This window comes from Phascolarctos cinereus, unplaced genomic scaffold (genome assembly GCF_003287225.1).
Source record: "Phascolarctos cinereus isolate Bilbo 61053 unplaced genomic scaffold, phaCin_HiC Scaffold_4;HRSCAF=312, whole genome shotgun sequence".
Lineage (NCBI taxonomy): Eukaryota > Metazoa > Chordata > Mammalia > Diprotodontia > Phascolarctidae > Phascolarctos > Phascolarctos cinereus.
The window spans coordinates 663,526,650-663,543,947 of NW_027555847.1; the positions used below are offsets into that span (position 1 = coordinate 663,526,650).

Below are 17,298 nucleotides of genomic sequence, written 5' to 3' on the forward strand. Positions count from 1 at the left end.
TTATCCTTTGCCATCTTGTGTTGCCTGTCTCAGGGCAAGTCTTCTCCCATGATGGCATAGCTTAGATGTCTCTAAGAGCGCTCCTAGTGCTGACATTTGTGTTCTTAGGGCCATCCCAGCCCTGATTCTGTGTTCTAAGGCTCTTTCTGGTCCTGGCATTCTTCGTTCTAGGGACCCTCACAGGCCTGACATTCTGTGTTCCAGGTTCTACTCGGGGCATTCTGTACTGTTCTAAGTGGCCTCCCAGCTAGGACATCTCACGGCATCTAGGACACCCTCGTCTTTGGTCAAGGCTGGTTCTGGGAGCGGAAGTTCCCTTCTCCAGCCCCAGAGCTTTGGGTTCGCCGTCTCAGGTCCCTGCCCCTACTCCCGCCCTTGCCCCCGCCCCCGCCCCTGCCCTATCAGGGAGGCCCGGGGCCCCGAATGCCGAGGGCAGGGCAGGGGAGCCAGCCAAGCAGACCAGCAAGCCCTGACAGGTTGGGCCACAACAGGTTTGGGCTGCAGTGGGGGTGGCCGCCGGCCTCGCCTGCCCCGGCGTTTGGAGGCGGCGGCGGCGGCGGCGGCGGGAGGTTTCGGGGGGCCCTGGGACGCCTCCCCGGGCTCCCCAGCCCAGGCATCGCGGGGGGCGCTGGGAGGCGGAGGCCATGGAGACCCTTCGCCGTAGCCTGTCCCGCTGGAAGCGCTACCACATCCAGGTGCACGTGTCCGAGGAGGACCTGCTGCTGCCGCTGACTGTGCGGCCGGCGGACACCGTGAGCGACCTGCGAGCCCAGCTCGTGCGCCAGGGGGTCTCGTCCTGGAAGAAGGCTTTCTACTACAACGCCAAGCGGCTGGGCGAGCAGGACACCCTCCGAGAGGTCAACGTGCAGAACGGCTCCGTCCTGCTGCTCGTCAGTGACGCCAGGTGCCCGCGGGAGCCAGGGGGCAGGCCTGGACCTCCGCTGGACGGGTGGGAGCGTGGGAGAGCACCGGAGGCCAGGGGGTCTGCGCCTCCGCTTAGCTAGTGGGGAGCGTGGGACAGCACTGGACGGTTAGGGGTTCGTGCCTCCGCTGGGCAGCGGGGGGCCTAGGAGATCATAGGGCAGCCAGGGGGTGGGGTTGCTGCACCTCAGATGAGCGGGTGGGGAGCGTGGGAGAGCACTGGACTGCCAGGGGGCCGGGCCTGCCCAGAGCAGGTGAGAGTCCCGGGTTCACGGGATAGGGGAGCATGGGAGATCACTGGATAGGCAGGGGCCCCAAGCCAAGGGTCCTGGGCAATGACGGGCCTGGGAGATCATTGGACTGCCAGAGGTCTTAGGAATCTGGCGGATGGGTGGAGAGCCTGGGAATCTCACGGTTGGGTGGGATGCCCCAGAGTCTACTAGGTGGAGAGGGTCGGGAGTCCATGGAAGGGCAGAGGGCCTGGAGGATGGATGGGGCACCAGTTGGGGGCCTTGGAGGTTTTTGCTAAATCTGACTTTTTACTTGCTGAGAGTTTGGAGCTTATGTTTCCAGGGGACTTCAGGAGAGACGGCCGGCCCTCCCTTGGGCCTCTCAGTGGGGATGGAGTTGGGGATGGGAATGACTTGGGGGCTCCTGAGGAAGGCCCCTAGGGGTGTGGGGAATGACTAGGAACCAGCAGGCTGTTGAGGAAGTAGCTCCACTCCCCTCCACTTTTTATGGTGGGTAGTGGAAGGGGGAGGAATCAGGGCCATGGAGGACACAGCCTAAGTTTTATGCGGAGGGATTAGAATCATAGCATCATAGACTCCTGGGTTTAGAGCTGGAAGGGACCACTGAAGCAGTCTCACTTTTTACAGACAGGGAAACTGAGGCTTAGAGAGGTTCAGTGATTTGCCCAAGGTCATGCAGTTTAGTGTCAGAGACAGGATCTGAGCCAGACAATGATGCTTTTTTTTTTCTCGGTTGGCCTTGGAGAACAATGATAATGAGAAGACAGCAACCACAACCATTTTATCCACCCATGTAGCTTTTCTCAGCACATTTTTATCTGAATTCTGTCAGACTTAAGATGAGAAGAAAGAGAACCACAGGGATGATGATATTGACAACAGCTCCCATTTCTATAGCACTACATTCTCTTTGACATCAATGTGAGGTAGGTCCGGCCAGGATTTTTATTCCATTTTCAGAAGTTGAGGAAACTGAGGCTCAGAAAAGTATGGCTGCTTGCCCGGGGGTCATGAGAGCCAGGACTCAGGGCCAAGTCAGGGCAAGTTTTGCTCAGACAGAGGTTGGACCGGATATCTTCCCAGCTCCCTTCCAGCCTGCACTTTCAATGCCTATAATGACTTTTTGAAATTAGCTTGCAACAGCACTTTGCTCACCTGGCTGGTCTGAGCACCCCTTCCTTATCACCACCACACCTTTGCATCTGCCCAGGAGGTTTAGACAGAGAGGGGAAGATTGGGCAAAGCAGCTAGTACCATCAATCCTAGAATGCCTGAAGCTGGCAGGCACCTCCATACATCATCTGGGACAATACCCTGACTTTACAGGTGGGGAAGCTTAAGGTAGGGACTTACCTAAAAACATAATGAGGCTAGGGCACTAGAAACCTCCAGGGCCCTGTCTCCAAGCTTCTTTGCAGTTTTTTTAAAAAATTATTTTCAATATAGTGTTTTGGGCTATACTTTATGTTCTAAACTATCTCCCTCCCTCCCCACCCCACACTAGAGGCCACCATTTGACTCAAAAACACACATATACATATATATACATATATATGTATGTATATATGTGTATAGATATATACATATATATATACATATATATGTATGTATATATGTGTATAGATAAATGTGTGTATATGTGTATATGTGTATGCATATATATGTATATATGTGTGTGTGTGTGTATATATATATATATATATATATATATATATATATGTAAAACCATATTATGCATACTTCTACTGATCAGTTCTTTCTCTGGAGGTGGATAGCTTCTTCCTTCACAGGTCCTTTGTAGTTGATTTGAATATAATACTTAGAAGAGCTTAGTCGTTCACAATTATTCTTCAAACAGTGTTGCTTGTTACTGTATACAACATTCTCTTGATTCTGCTCATTTTACTCTTCATTCCTTCATACAAATCTTTCCCTGTTTTTTTAAAATCCACCAGCTCATCATTTCTTATAGCACAGTAGCATTCCATCACAACCATATACCACAGCTTGTTTTGTGGTATTTCCCAGTTGATGGGCATCTCCTCAGTTTCCATTCTTGAAGTTTCTAATACTGGGTCTAGGGCCTTTAATAAGTTTCTGTGCCTCAAGGTGAGTGCCTCAGTCTGGGAGAAAGCCTGCTATAATCTAGCTACGTCACTCTGAATGAAGATGGTGATGCCCACCCTGCCTGCCTATCTGGGGCGGGGCTGCCAAATGGAGGGTCATTTTATCAGTAACTCATATTTTTCTATGAATAAACAATCAACAAGCATTTATTAAGTGCCTACTAAATGCCCAAGCACGTGTTTGGTGTTGGGGATGCATAGGCAAGAATGAAACAGCCCCTGCCCTCAACATACTTACACTTTTTTCACACGGCTTACTTAAAGTTGACAAGGTACTTTTCTCACAACAGCCCTCCTGTGTAAGTAGAATCGTAATGTAATAGAGTATGGGATTCGGGGTTGGAAGACCTGAGTTCAAAACCTGGTTTGATCCCAACTCACTGCATGAGTTCAGGCCACTCCCTCTCCTTCTGAGCCTCAGTTTCCTCCTCTCTCTAGAATAAAGGGGCTGAACTAGAAGCTCTTCTGTGATCTGAGATTTGACGTTCTGAGATTCTGGTGTTAGCATTTGGTCCACGTCCTCTCTGAGGTCACTCCCATCCTGGAGGTTTGAGTATTAGGGTAATTCTCATGATTTCATCCCTGTTTCCAGGGTAAGGAAACATTGGCTCAAAGAGGGAGTTATAGCCTCAGAGGTGAAGGGACACGCACTAGTAATTGCCAGAGTCAGGCTCTGAACCCAGGTTTTTTCTAACCGTTAGGTGGCATAGTGGATAGAACACCAATCCTGGAGTCAGGAAAAACTCATCTTCATGAGTTCAAATGTGGCCCCAGACACTTACTAGCTGTGTGACCCTGGACAAGTCACCTAACTCTGCTTGCCTCATCTGTAAAATGAGCTGGAGAAGAAAATGGCAAACCACTCCAGTATCTTTGCCAAGAAAACTCCAAATAGGGCCAGGAAGAGTTGGACACAAGTGAAAAATGACTGAACTTTCTAACCCTGGGTCACAGAATCATGAGTCTGTGATTGGAGTTGGAAAGGACCTTTGAGGCTCTCCAGTTGTCTGTTTGTAATGCAGTGGCCCGAGATTGAAGAGCCGGCCTTTAATTCAGGAGCTGGGGGGTTTTGAACATCAGCTTTGACTCTAGCTATGTGATTGGGAAACTGTCACCTTACCTCATTGTCCTCCCACTTTCCCATCTGTCAAATGGGTAAGCTAATACCACTTATGCCATCTATCTTCTGGGGATGTTTTGTAAATCTTTGTAAATCCTGAAGCACTGTAAGGAGGTCAGATATCACTCAGCAGTCCAGCTTGTAGAGATGCAGTATGGCTTGGGAATCAGGAAGACCCTAGCTGAAGGCTTGTCTCTGACACGCACTATAGACGAGTCATAACCTCCATAGGACTATAAATGACTGATGAGTTGCTGATCTTTATCAGCAGAGACTTTTCACGCTGGGAGCTCTCCCCACTAATGAGTCAGTCAACAACAAATTGGGCTGAGTTGGAGTCTCCACCAGAACAGAAAGTGCTGGACAGGTGTGCATGAGATGGTGTGCTTTTTAATGGGCTAACGCTGACTAAGTCCTAGCTTTTGGACACCAGGAGGTGGAGATTCCAGGGCAAGGAGCAGATAGACCTGTCACCCCAGGAAGCTAAACCAGCCCAGTGGCTCTGCCCCTACTCTTCCAGCGTGGAGGGAGTTGGCATCTCCCCGGACCACTGTGCATAGCTCCGGACTCAGTAAAGGAGGCTTGACGAGCTGGCCAATAAAAATTCACTTCGGCTCTGGACAGACAGAGGCTCAGCCTGCTGGCCTGCCTAGTAATTAAGACTCACTGTGTGTCCTGAGGGAAGCCACTTGGCCTCCGGAGGCTCTCCTTCCTCCTCATTCTTCAAAAGCAGCTGAGTTAGAGCAGCTGGAGCCCTCAGTGGATTCACCTGGGCAGGGCGTTCACTTCTGTCAAATTCAGTTTCCTCATCTTTAAAATCAGCGCAATAACGCCTGGAGTATTTACCTTTAGTGTTGTTGCAGGGATCACATGAGAATTTATGTAGAATGCTTTGCCAGCTTAAAGCTCTCATCATCATCATCATCATTTGTGTTTTCCTTATAACAGCCCTGTGTTAAGTAGGTTTTGCAAGGGTTGTTCTCATTTTACAAAGGAGGAAACTGAGCCTCGGAGGGGTGAGGAGAACGGGGCACAGAACCTGTCAATGTCAGGCTTCTCTCCTGCCTCTGAGCCCAGTGCCTTTGGATTTCTTGCTAAGGTGTGGTTGGACCGGATGACCTCTGAGGCCCCTTCTTCAGCTCTGAGATTCTGGGCCATATTACTAAAGAGAGATGTGCTTTCTCACTTGTAAAAAAGGAGAAGATAATTGTAATTTAAGTCCCATTATCGAGCATCGCAAATTTCTTTTTCACTCATGTCCCCATCAAAATCTTCCCACTGAGAATCTAAGAATATGGCTCCTGTCTAGGTCTCCCCAGCAAAATGGAGGGATCTCAGCAGCCAGGCAAGCACTAAGGCTAACAGAGCATCAATTATAGGACAGGATGTACTCTACCTCACAGGAAATGAAAAGGACTTTTAACCCAGCCCATGGACAGTCAAGTCAACCCTTTTCCCTCCTCCCCGAGCACCTATGCTCCAGAAATGGTGTAATGGATTGAGCCCCAGATGTGGAGGCAGGAGAGAACTGGCTTGCCTCTGATATTTATTATCTGTATAAGCATGGATAAGTTATTTAGCCTCAGTCTTCTTATCTGCAAAATGGGGTTATTGATACTATAATACCTATCTCTCCAGGTTATGATTAAGCTCAAAAGAGATAATGTCATAAAAATAGTCTGTGATATTAAAACATTATGAAAAAAGTTCAGCTATTATTATTCTTACTCAATAGGACAGCCAGCCTGCTAGGGAGGCAAGTGAGGTAGCTCTGTGCCCCTGGGTCCAAGACTAAGGAGCTGGATAGGTACCTGGCATGTCGAAGGGATACTGAGGAGGTTATAAGTGTAGCAGAGCGGGTGATCCGTGTGGACAGTCTGGAGCTCAAACCAAGCTCAAAAGGAGGATCTGACTCTACCTTAACTCTATAGTTTGTGATGTTATGCAATAGTTTGTAGCCAGACTGGGCAAGCCTCGAATAGTAATAGCTAACATTTATACAGCTTTTAAAGTTTGCCAAACTCTTTTACAATTATTGTCTGCTTTGATTCTTATATCACAATATCCCTGGGAGGTAGGTGCTATTATTATCTTGGTTTTACAGATGAGGAAACTGAGGCAGACAGAGGCTAAGTGACTTACCCAGAGTCACCCAGCTAATATATGTGTAAGGCCAGATTTGAACTCAAGTCTTCCTGACTCCAAGTCCAGAGCTGTTAGGCACTGCTCCACCCAACTGAATGCCAGTCAGAGGGGAGAGGACGCGATCCTTTGGGCAGTGGGAGGTCCTGTTTATTGGCAGCCTCTCATACTTGGCATCCATTTCCTTTGCTTCTCCTGTTAGCTTGAGAGCCAGAGTTTTTAGCTTTTTTTTTGTTCCCAGACCCCTCTGGCAGTCTAATTAAGCCTTATGGAGCCCTCAGAATGGTATTTTTAAAATGTCTCAGAATGACATTTTTAAATGTATAGAGTAAGCTAGATAGGATTACAAAGGAAGCCAATTACAGTGAAATAAAGATGTACTTGTTTTCCCATCCTTCGTGGCCCCCTTGAATCTATCAGTAGACTCTTTGGGTATCTGTGGATTTTGAGGCCAGAACCCCTGATAGAGACAGAGCGGCCATGCACTGGATTGACAGACTCAAACTCGGCAGAAGGAAGGCACAGACATTTGAGCACAGGATCACTTAACAAGGGCGGGGAACCTGTGGCCTTCTGGGTCCTTGGGTGTGACCTGAGCAGGAGCCTTAGGGATCATAGGATTTAGAACCAGAAGGAATCCTAGACATTGTTTATTCGAACTCCCTTATTTTACAGATGAGGAAACTGAGGTCTGGGAGAAGATGAGTAATTTGCCCAAGATCATATAGTTAGTAAGCAGCAGAGCTGGTGAGATTTGAACCCAGATCCAGAGCTTTTCCCTGACATTCTTTTTCAGGTTCAACTATCTACTTGTCTTAACTTCTGTTGCAGGTCTGTCCCCCCCACCCCCCACCCCCCACCCTTATATTTGAAGTGCCAGGGGATAGAGCAGATGTCCCTTGTGAGGCCCCAAAGTAGGTCTTCAGTAACACTCATAGGTCCAGGGCTGTTGGGGAGAGGGATGTTGTCAGGTGGGAGGAAACACGAAAAGTAGAAATACCAGTGGGCTGGGAGTCAGGATACTTAGGTTCAAGAGCTGGATCTCCTGTTTAACTAGTTGTGTGACCTTGGGTGAGTCCTTTCACCTGGAGCAGTGCAGAGGATGTGTGCTGGGCCCATAACCCAGAGGCTGCTGGGTCAAGACAGCCGTCTACAGGATTCTTTGTTGTTCTTGAGTCATTTCAATTGTGTCTGACTCTTCCGTGACCCCATTTGGAGTTTTCTTGGCAAAGACACTGGAGTGAGTTGCCATTTCCTTTTCCAGCTCATTTTACAGATGAGGAAACTGAGGCAAAAAGGTTTAGGTGACTTCCCCGGGGTCACACAGCTAGTAAGTATCCGAGGACAGATTTGAACTCAGGTCTTCCTGATTTCAGGTCCAGTGCTCTGTGCACTATGGCGCCCCTAGCTACCCACGTGACCTATCCAAAAGAAAGAAGGGCTGCCTGGGCAGGTAGTGAAGGTCTTCCAGCAGAAGCTGCTGTGTGTTTCTGGTGTCAGGGATGTTGTGAAGGAGATACCTGTTCAGGGACGGGTTGGACTAGCCTGGCCTCTGGGGTCTCTTCCAGCCCTTAAATTCTTCATCTCTAAAATGAGGGAGCTGGGCTGCATGATATCCAAGTTTCCTTCCGGCTCTGATGTTCTCTGGCTCTAAGTCCCTGCCTCTCTCTGGGTCTCAGTTTCTTCATCTGTAAAATGGGAGGAGAGGTTAACTACAGAGGCAGTTGTAGTGTCATAGAAAGAGCACTGGATCTGGGGTCAGAAGAGTTGGGTTCGAATCCTGGCTTGGCTCCTTATTACTCGCGCAATAGGTAACCATTTCACCACTCTGGGCTTCAGTTTCCTCACCAGTAAAATGGCAATAATAAGGCCTTCTCTATTTATCTCACAGGGCCATTGGGAGGGAAGCATTTGGTTAACTTAATAGTGCTTTAGAAATCTGAGTTGTTATTCTTGGAACCCTCAGGCTGCCCCCAACTAGTGGAGATACCCTGAGGCCAGAGGCATCCTGGGCCCCGGAGGACAAGTTCCCTGCTGCCTATGAATCACAACTGTGACTGGGAAGGTATGGCAGGAGAAAGCCCACTTGATGCTTGGGGTCTGGCCTGCATTGGTGGAGTCACCAATTGCTATTCATGCCACAGCTCTTAGAGAGCCTGTCCCCAGGACCTGCCTGGCACCGACTCTTGCTAGCCAGATGCCCACCCTCCCCCTAGACTGTAAAATCAATGGCTCCCCTTCTCCCTCTAGGCCAGCTGGATGGGACCTGTAAGCCGTGGTTTTCTGGACTCTCCCTTTCCCCTCCCCATCCCCAGTAAGAGATCCCAGAACCTCAAAAGAGATGGGGCACAGTCCTTGGTGGGATGGGGTGGGTAGTGAAGAAACCCATGTATTCCATGGACTATACTCTCTACATGACCTTGGGCAGATAACTTCTTTCATCAGTTTCCCCACCTGTAAAATGGAAGTAATAATCCTTGCCCTATCTCTGTTGAGTATATTGGTATATTGGATTGAATGAGAGAGTAAATAGGGGAATGATTTGGAAAGAACACAGTGAAGAGTTACTATTATTCTCATTCTCCTGCTCTCTGAAGAGCCAAAAGAAGCTTGAGATTTATTATTAATCAGTCATACTCTTTGGGGTCCAGGTTTTGCCTTTAAAAAAGGAGGGGCTTGGACTAGATGAAAGGACTTCCATCCCTTCCAGCTCTAGACATGGTGATCTTATGGCCTTGAATTGGGGCTGGGAGGAGTGCAGTCCTTTGGGACCAGAGAACTGAGTCTGAGTGGGGACGGAGGTTATGGGATTCTCTCCTAACTTCCGAATCTCATCTCCAGCTCTCTCCAGCCACTCTCTCTGCCTGTCCTTGCACACCTGGTTCTTTCTGACCTTCACTGTGCTCTTCATTCTGCTCCCACTGCCCAGAATGGCCTCCTTTCTCTGGCTTCCCATCCTTCTAGACTCAGCTCGGGCTCTATCTTTGGTCCTGGCCCCCTCCCTCTGCCAACGTCTCTGCAATTGCCAAGCTTCTCACAGCTCCTGTCTGTCCTGTTAAGCGCTGAACTTAACCTCCAGGTGGAAACTCTGAGCTCCTGAGTGTGTGTGTGTGTGTGTGTGTGTGTGTGTGTGTGTGTGTGTGTGTGTGTGTGTGTGTCTGGTCTTCCCAGCTGTACTAGGACATCCTCCAGGATGGCGCCTGGGTCTTATATAAGTATATCTGTGTTTCTTACCTGCAGGGATCAGCGAACTGCCCTAAAGACGATTGAGTGGGTCTGACCAAATATCTGCAACAGTCACAGAAGCAGCCATGAGGTTTTGTATGTCTCCTGCTTACTCTAGTCAAGAGCCCCCCTCCCTCATTTATGATCTTACCTATGTCCCATGGGGAGGGGGAAGGTGTAGGCTGGGTCCTGGACCAGCCCCAGGGATCTGGACCAAGGCTTGGGGCTGGGTGGGAGGCCTTCTCTTTCATATGTACTCATGCTTTTGATGACCACCAGCCTGCAAGCCTAACAGCCCAGTCCAGGGGGTAAGGGGTAGAGGAGAGTGAAGAGTAGGTCCAAGTAAAACAGGGGATGGAATCTCAGCTCTTCAAGCCAGACTAAGTCAGATCTTCACCTGGAATTTGAATATTTGGTAGCTTCCTGGGTGCTGCTCCGTGGGGGTGGGTTTGAGGGCATCTGACTTCAACTGACCAGTAGTGAACACAGTGGTGCTTGGCGGGATCCCCCACATTCTGGGCAGAGCATATCGACATTCCAGGTGGCATGGCCTGCTGTTCTGAAGTTGGGAATGTTCGGACATGTCAGGGGGACTGCTCCAACATTCGGGGCGGAATAGCCTTCCAGAAAACTTTTCTTTATTTCGAGGAGAACTTTGGACTCCTGGCCACATGCTACCTCATAGCCTTTAAAGCAGGGCTAGAGAAGGTGGTGCCCTGGGTGCATCTCTGAGTGGAAATATTTATATTTCAAGCATTGGTATTGAGTGGAAGCCGATACACCAGCCCTGCCTGAAGAGAAATAGTGTTTTAATTAAGAGTCATGTTTACCATGGAATGATTGTACAGGTGCAGAATAAAATGGGGGAGCTGGTGAGAGGCAGTTTGTGTTTCAAATGATGGATCTGTGAGCCAGGAGGCTGAGTTGCTTATCCTAGAATATCTTCTCTGGCGCAAATCCTGTGGGGATTAATGCTTCATCATGCCCCTCAGTCTGCCCCTCCTGGGCCCTGAGGTGAGTTGGTGGGGAGGGGGATTTTTAGCTTCCTATAATGCACACAGACTCTGGGAAGGGTAAAGGTGGGGAATAATAACTCGTACTAATTTGTATATCTAAAGGGCTTCCGTATTTGCAATGCCTTTTCCTTAACCAGCACCCCAAAGAGGTAGGTAGTGCTAATATTCCCATTTTACAGATGAGAAAACCGAGCTTAAAAATGAGTGACTTGTCCATGCTCATGCAGCTAGAGAATGTCAGAGACAGGATTTGAACTGAGGTCATCCTGACTCCAAATATTCCAGTACAACGGTCTATGAAAGTCTTAGCCAAGATCATACCAGCAGAGCCTTCCATAGAGCTAGAGCACTGTAAACTTGACAAGCATCAATGGAGTCAGGGACAGCTAGGTGGTGTAGTGGATAGAGCACTAGTCCTGGAATTAGGAGGACCTGAGTTCAATTCCATCCTCAGACACTTGACACTTACTAGCCGTGTGACCCTGGGCAAGTCATTTAATCCCATTGCCTAGGCAAAAAAAAGAGAGAGAGAGAGAGAAAAAAAAAAAAAGAATCGATGAAGTCTTAAATTTAGGCCCTGGATAATTTCTGGGACCTCTGTGCTTCTGAATTTGCCATTTGGATCAGACCATGAGTTCTTGGAAAGTGAGGACCTGGACTTTTTTTCCTGTCTACTTCACCATATAGACTGACACAGACCTAGGCACATAGGAAATCTTAGAATGATTCTTAGATTTGTAAAAGGCTTCAAACCATTGTGGAAAAAAAATATTGGACTTGTCATGAGACAGCCTGGGTTCAAATCTCACCTTTCTCCCTTGTTAGCTATGTAATCCTGCTTTTGTTTTTGAGAAAAAAACATCTTTTATTATCATCACCACCTAGCTTTCTGTGCTGGACTATGTGCCCAATGGCCAGATCTTCTTAAGACCATCTACACAACATTTCTTTCATGTTTCAAGAGATGAAAGCAACTGCGCAAGGTTAGGTACAAAAGTACAGGCAAGACAGTGGACACAAAATATCCACATGCAAGATTCCCCCCCCCCCCCCATAGCTTTACATTTGTTTGAAAAGTACAACTTGTTAACTAGGAATATTGTCTTGTAGTTCTGTGTCAGGTTTAACGGAAATGGGTTTAACCTGATTACAACGCTCATGCCAGTATCACTGATCTGATATTTACAAAAAATAATTGTATTTTTCAATAAAGTCAGTGCAACACCTCTGCGAGCTAGGGGGCTAGCTGTTTGGAGAACAAAACACGAGAACAGGAATTTCACAAAGTCCCCGATGTTAACATTGCGTTTTTTCGAACTGCATCCATCTTCCCCCCGCCCCCCAGCATCGAAGATGTGAAGCCCAATCCCGTTCCTCTGTGTGGGTGGGTCTGTGACCTTGCCTTCTCCTACTGAGTATTTGGATTTCTGTTGTTTCAGAGTGTCATCATTTTCTTCACCCGCTGAACTACGACCAGCTTCGTCTTCACTCTTGATACCCGTGGATTTTCTGAATTTGACATTGCGGTCCTTACTTCCCGAATTTCGGCAGGCTGTGACTTACCCCCTTCTTTTGCGCCTTGCCAAAGCACTCTTCTTTTCGGTTCCCGTTCAGCAAATTTCACGGGATTCACAGCTGCTACATGAGAGTAGTTAGGTATAGCTATTCCTGTCTCTGCCAGGGCTCTGGCCTGCAGTGCCGCCGTTCGAGCCGCCATGGCTATCTGAGGAGGTACTTGTGTTCCCAGTGCTGGAAGGACAGCAACATTGAGGACAGGCCCACCAGGGACTGCAGCTGCTGCTGCTACTTCTTGCTGTTTCTGTTTTTCAATCATTTCTTTTTTTCTCTGTTCTTGCAATTTTTTTGCTCTTTTCAACCTTCGAACTGATGCTTCTTGTGCATCCGTTGCTGGGTTTTGCCCTCTAAAAGGAAGTAGATTGGGAGTCACATTTAAACTTATTGCTAAATCTTATTGGTTTTTCCATTTTCTTCTTTCTTTCCTGACTTCTGCCCCTGGTGCTATGCCTATGTCTTGACCTTGACTGAAGCCTGACTTTCTCTCCCTGCTTCTGGACCTTGACTTCTTCTGTACTCCGTTGCTTTTAACATCTCTCCAGTGTTCTCTGCAGGAGGTGTATTGCCTCATAAGCCCCTTCATAGCAATATGACCCCTCCTGTCTAGAGAGGAGGGGTTTTTGTTCCATTTTATTCCATTATGAGGTTGAATGGTAGAGATAGAGGATGCTGTTGGCAGCCACATAAGTAAATATATTCTCTAGTTATAGCCACAGTAACAGTGTCCCTGCAAGACCTGAAATGAATTCTGGCTTAAGAAGGTTTGAGGCCTGGTCCTGTCACTGACCATGCAACCATGGGGAGTCCCCTCCTTTCTCCGGGCCTCAGATTCCCCATTTATGGGTGGAGAAGTGTTTCCCCCCAGGGACCCACCCTTCCCCCTCATCCCCCATGCCTGAGTATGTTTGCCCAGGCTTTGATCCTGAGTTTTGTCTGTTCTCTCTGTCACAAGAGGGAACATGGCCTGTGAAGCCAAAGTTCTGTCCAGCTACGTCCTCTCCTGAAGCCAAAGGGTTGCCTTTGGACTCTATGGGATGCGGTATACATTCAGGCACCTAGAAGACATGTGCAGATGCAGTGTTCTTATTGGATATGCATTCATTGGAACCACACACATGCACATGGGATACATAAGCGTTTATGTTAGATCCTTATACATAGAAAACATACACATGGGGGCACACATTGAAGTTATACACATACATAGAGTATGGCATGTACACACGAACAGGTGACAGATACATGGGAATTCATGAGGCATGGGTGCACATCGGTCAACAAGTAGTTGTTAAACACCTAACACTGTGCTAAGCCCTTTACAAATATTATCTCATTTGATCCTCACAGCAACTCAGGGAGTAGGGTGCTATTATTATCATCCCCATTTTGGAGTTGGGGAAACTGAGGCAGACAGAGGTTAAATGACTTGCCCAGAGTCACATGGGTAGTAAGTATGTGAGGCAGCATTTGAATTCAGGTGTTCCTGACTCCAGGCCCAGCTCTCTATCTACCATGCCACCTAGTTGCCTTTATCTCCCACCTCTCTGTCTTTGCCCTTGGCTGTCCCCCATGCCGGGAATGCTCTCTCGCCTCACCTCTGCCTGTTTAGTCTCCCTGGCTTCTTTCAAGACTTAGCTCAAATTCTATCTTCTGCAGTCTTTTCCTCCTTCCCCACCCTCCCACCCCCACAGAAACTTAAGGAGTTTACATTCTAATGGAGGGGACCACCTATAAAAAGCAGATGTGGACAAGATATATGTAGAGTAGATGCAATCCCAGAGGATGCAGTGCTAGTAGCTGAGGGAGGGGAGAGGGACAGAGACTGGGAAAGGCCTCTGCAGAAGGTGGCATTTGAGCTGAGTCTAAGAACGGGGCAGGTTGTGAAAAGTTTGAAATGCCAAATAGAGGAGTTTTGATCCTGGAGGGAATAGGGAGCCACTGGAATTTATCGAGCTTCGGACGTAGAGCTTTTGTTCAGTCATTCTAGTCATGTCCGACCCCATGACCATATGAACATGGGAGTTACACATGCATGCTCACAAGACAGGAAGGTGCACCCAAATATACCTTGCATTTCTCTACAGGATACATATTATATACACATGTACACATAAAGGCATCCGGGGGAAAACATACACATTCACATTGTATTTGTGCATGATATATGCATATATGCACATGAGAAATGTGAGTACACATACACTAGAAGTACATGCATGGGACATGCATAACTCAATGATACGTGCAGGGATACACATCCAGTCTGTGTACATACTTACGCACAAACACATGCACATAGATGTGCAATGTGCATACAAGCCTATTAAGACGTGCACAAGCTTGTTAAGAATGTGTTAACATGCACAGAAGTTGCAGATGTACCTTCTTCCCTCCCCCCCTCCCCCTTCCTCCATCTTCTCTGGCTGGGTTGGACCAAGGAGCATTCTGGGCTCCCACGCAGCTGACACCCAGTAACTCTGAAATAAACAGGGAAATTGCATTAGCATAAATTTGAATGAGCTTGGCTGGCATAAATGGCTTCCTCATTTGCAAAGCCCCTAGGTGGTGTCCGAGCAGAATGCCCTATCCAGCATGGGGTGGGGGGCGGGATTGACCTGGGGGGGGCAGAGGAGGAACTTGGGAGGTGGATTCTGGTTTCTTGCCTCTGCAGATCCCCCACCCCAAGCACGCAGGATTGAGGTTTCTCTAATAAGTCTGCATCCTTCCTTTTCTGTCTTCTCTCTTGTCTGCCCCCCTCTCTTCCTCTGCTCTCTTTCATCATGCAATCTCACTATCTCTCCCTTCTTCTTGGTCTAATTTTGTTCATCTTTCTGGGCCTCTATATGTTTCCATCTGTATTTTTGCACTAAGCACAGGGCCAGGCACACTGTAGGAGAATAATAAATGTCTGTTGACTTGTCTGTCTCTCTTGGCTTATCTCTCTCACCCATCCTCTGGTTCCCCCTCTTCTTTTTTCTCTTTGTCCTCTCTATCTCTTTCTCTGACCCCATATCTGTCTTTTTCTTTTTGTTTTCTCTTTCTCTGATCCTTCCTCTGGCTCAGTGTGTCTCCTTTCGTCTGGCTTCTCTGTCCCTATCTCTGTCTCCTCTGGTTTCTGTTTCTTTTTTGTCTCCACTTTTCTCTCTCTCCTTGTCACCCCATTGGTCATGTAGCCTGTAGTTTCCTTAGAGCTAGGCTTCTGTGGCCTAGTTGGAGCCTGGGCCCTGTACCATTGTAAATGCTGCTTCTATGCACCCCACTGGGCCCATTGCTCTCAATTCTCTCCTTTTTCCATGACCTGAAAGACTCTTTCTTGGGTTTCAAGTAGATTTGACTCTTTACAGACTTCACTGAACAACCAGCCCTGGATTTGGTCCTAGGAAGTCTGGAGAGATTTGGCAGGGGTGGGTGGGGTGACAGGGTGTGGAAGAACTCTTGGTCTGGGAGAGATGGAAGAGGAACAGATTCACATCCTGCCTCGAAAGAGAAGAAATAGGTCCAGATCGTGCCTTCAGATAGCTCCTAGTCTGACTGGGGAGAGCAAAGTTACTCACAATTCAATTCAACAATCATTTGCAAAGAAGAAGAGGACAGCATAAGATAGAAATATGAAAAATCCTTCTCTTCTTTTCCTCCCCTCCTTCAGCCAGAGTATCCTCTTGGCCCCAGATCTGTTATTAAAATGGTTTTCTCATTAAGAAAGCTTTCTTCTCTGCAGAGAGCTGCTCTCTGTACCTGGCAACTGCTGAACCCCAGAGACATACTTCCTGCCTGTGGACTCACCTCTCAGTTGGTTCTGAAGACCTGTCCATTTCTGCCTGTTACACAACTTAGTAAAAACTCTGAGCCCGGTGAATTCCTCCATGAAATCTTGGATTGCATATTCTCTAAGGGCCTGGCCAGCTCTGAGATTCTATGTTCTGTGTACTCAGGCCCCCTGAGAAGGAAGGGATCTTAACAGAATGCTAACTGTATTCCATGTTCTAAGGTACCTCCAGTTCTGAAATCCTGGGTTCTAAGGGCCCTCCCAGCTCTGCCATTCTGTGTTCTAAGGGCCTTCTTAGCTCTGAGATCCATTTTTAAGGGACCTCCCTGTTCCGACATTCTATGTTCTAAGGGCCTTCCCAGTTCTGACATTCTGTGTTCTAAGGGCCTTCCCAGTTCTGACATTCTGTGTTCTAGGGCCCTCCCAGATCTGACACTGTCCTAAGGTCCTTCCCAACTCTGACACTCTATGTTTTAAGGTCCCTCCCAGCTCTGACATTCTGTGTTAAGGTCCCTCCCAGCTGCCATTTGTATTCTAAGGTCTTTTCTAGCTCTGCCATTCTCTGTTCTAAGGGCCCTCTCAGCTCTGACATTCTGTGTTCTAAGGGGCCCTCCCAGCTCTGACATTCTGTGTTCTAAGAGCCCTCCCAGCTCTGACATTCTGTGTTCTAAGGGCCCTCCCAGCTGTGACATTCTGTGTTAAGGTCCCTCCCAGCTCTGACATTCTATGTTCTAAGGGCCCTCCTTGCTCTGACATTCTATGTTGAAGTCCCTGCACATTCTGTGTTCTAAAGACTCATTTAGCTGTGACATTTTGTATTCTAAGGTCTCTCCCAGTTCTGACATTGTGTGTTAAGGTCCCTGCCAGTTCTGACATTCTGTGTTCTAAGATCCTTCCCGGCTCTGACATTCTATGCTCTTAATTCCCTCAGCTGTGACTGTTGGTGTACCGTGGTCTAAGTTCCTTTTTACTTCATTCTCCCAAAGAATGACAGCCTGTGTAATCAGGGGCAGAATGAAATGCTTTATGAGAATTCCATGAAAATGATGGTTCTGGCCTGGTGAGGAGGAGAGGTAGAGAGGTGGGGGGAGAGGGGACCTGCCTCCCAGAAGACCTGGCACCTGCAGATGGGGAGCAGGCCCAGGCTGGAAAGAGT

At 48.0% G+C, this 17,298-nt stretch overlaps 1 protein-coding gene and 1 pseudogene across 1 annotated transcript; one reads left to right on the plus strand and one right to left on the minus strand.

Annotated features, from left to right (window-relative positions):
* Positions 1-207: 207 nt before the first annotated feature.
* On the plus strand, positions 208-9,881 carry TINCR (TINCR ubiquitin domain containing). The gene is made up of 3 exons (XM_078153980.1): positions 208-904; positions 8,527-8,625; positions 9,801-9,881. Exons 1-2 carry the CDS (start codon positions 645-647, stop codon positions 8,615-8,617), a joined length of 351 nt encoding a protein of 116 aa, XP_078010106.1. The 5' UTR covers positions 208-644; the 3' UTR covers positions 8,618-8,625; positions 9,801-9,881.
* Positions 9,882-12,080: 2,199 nt separating this feature from the next.
* LOC110197430 (arginine/serine-rich coiled-coil protein 2 pseudogene) lies at positions 12,081-12,947 on the minus strand (annotated as a pseudogene).
* Between the last annotated feature and the right edge of the window lie 4,351 nt (positions 12,948-17,298).

Coding starts and splice junctions, on each gene's coding strand:
- TINCR (XM_078153980.1), top strand. CDS start 645: ATGGAGACCCTTCGCCGTAGCCTGTCCCGCTGGAAGCGCTACCACATC. Junction 905..8,526: donor CTGCTCGTCAGTGACGCCAG/GTGCCCGCGGGA, acceptor TGGAACCCTCAG/GCTGCCCCCAACTAGTGGAG.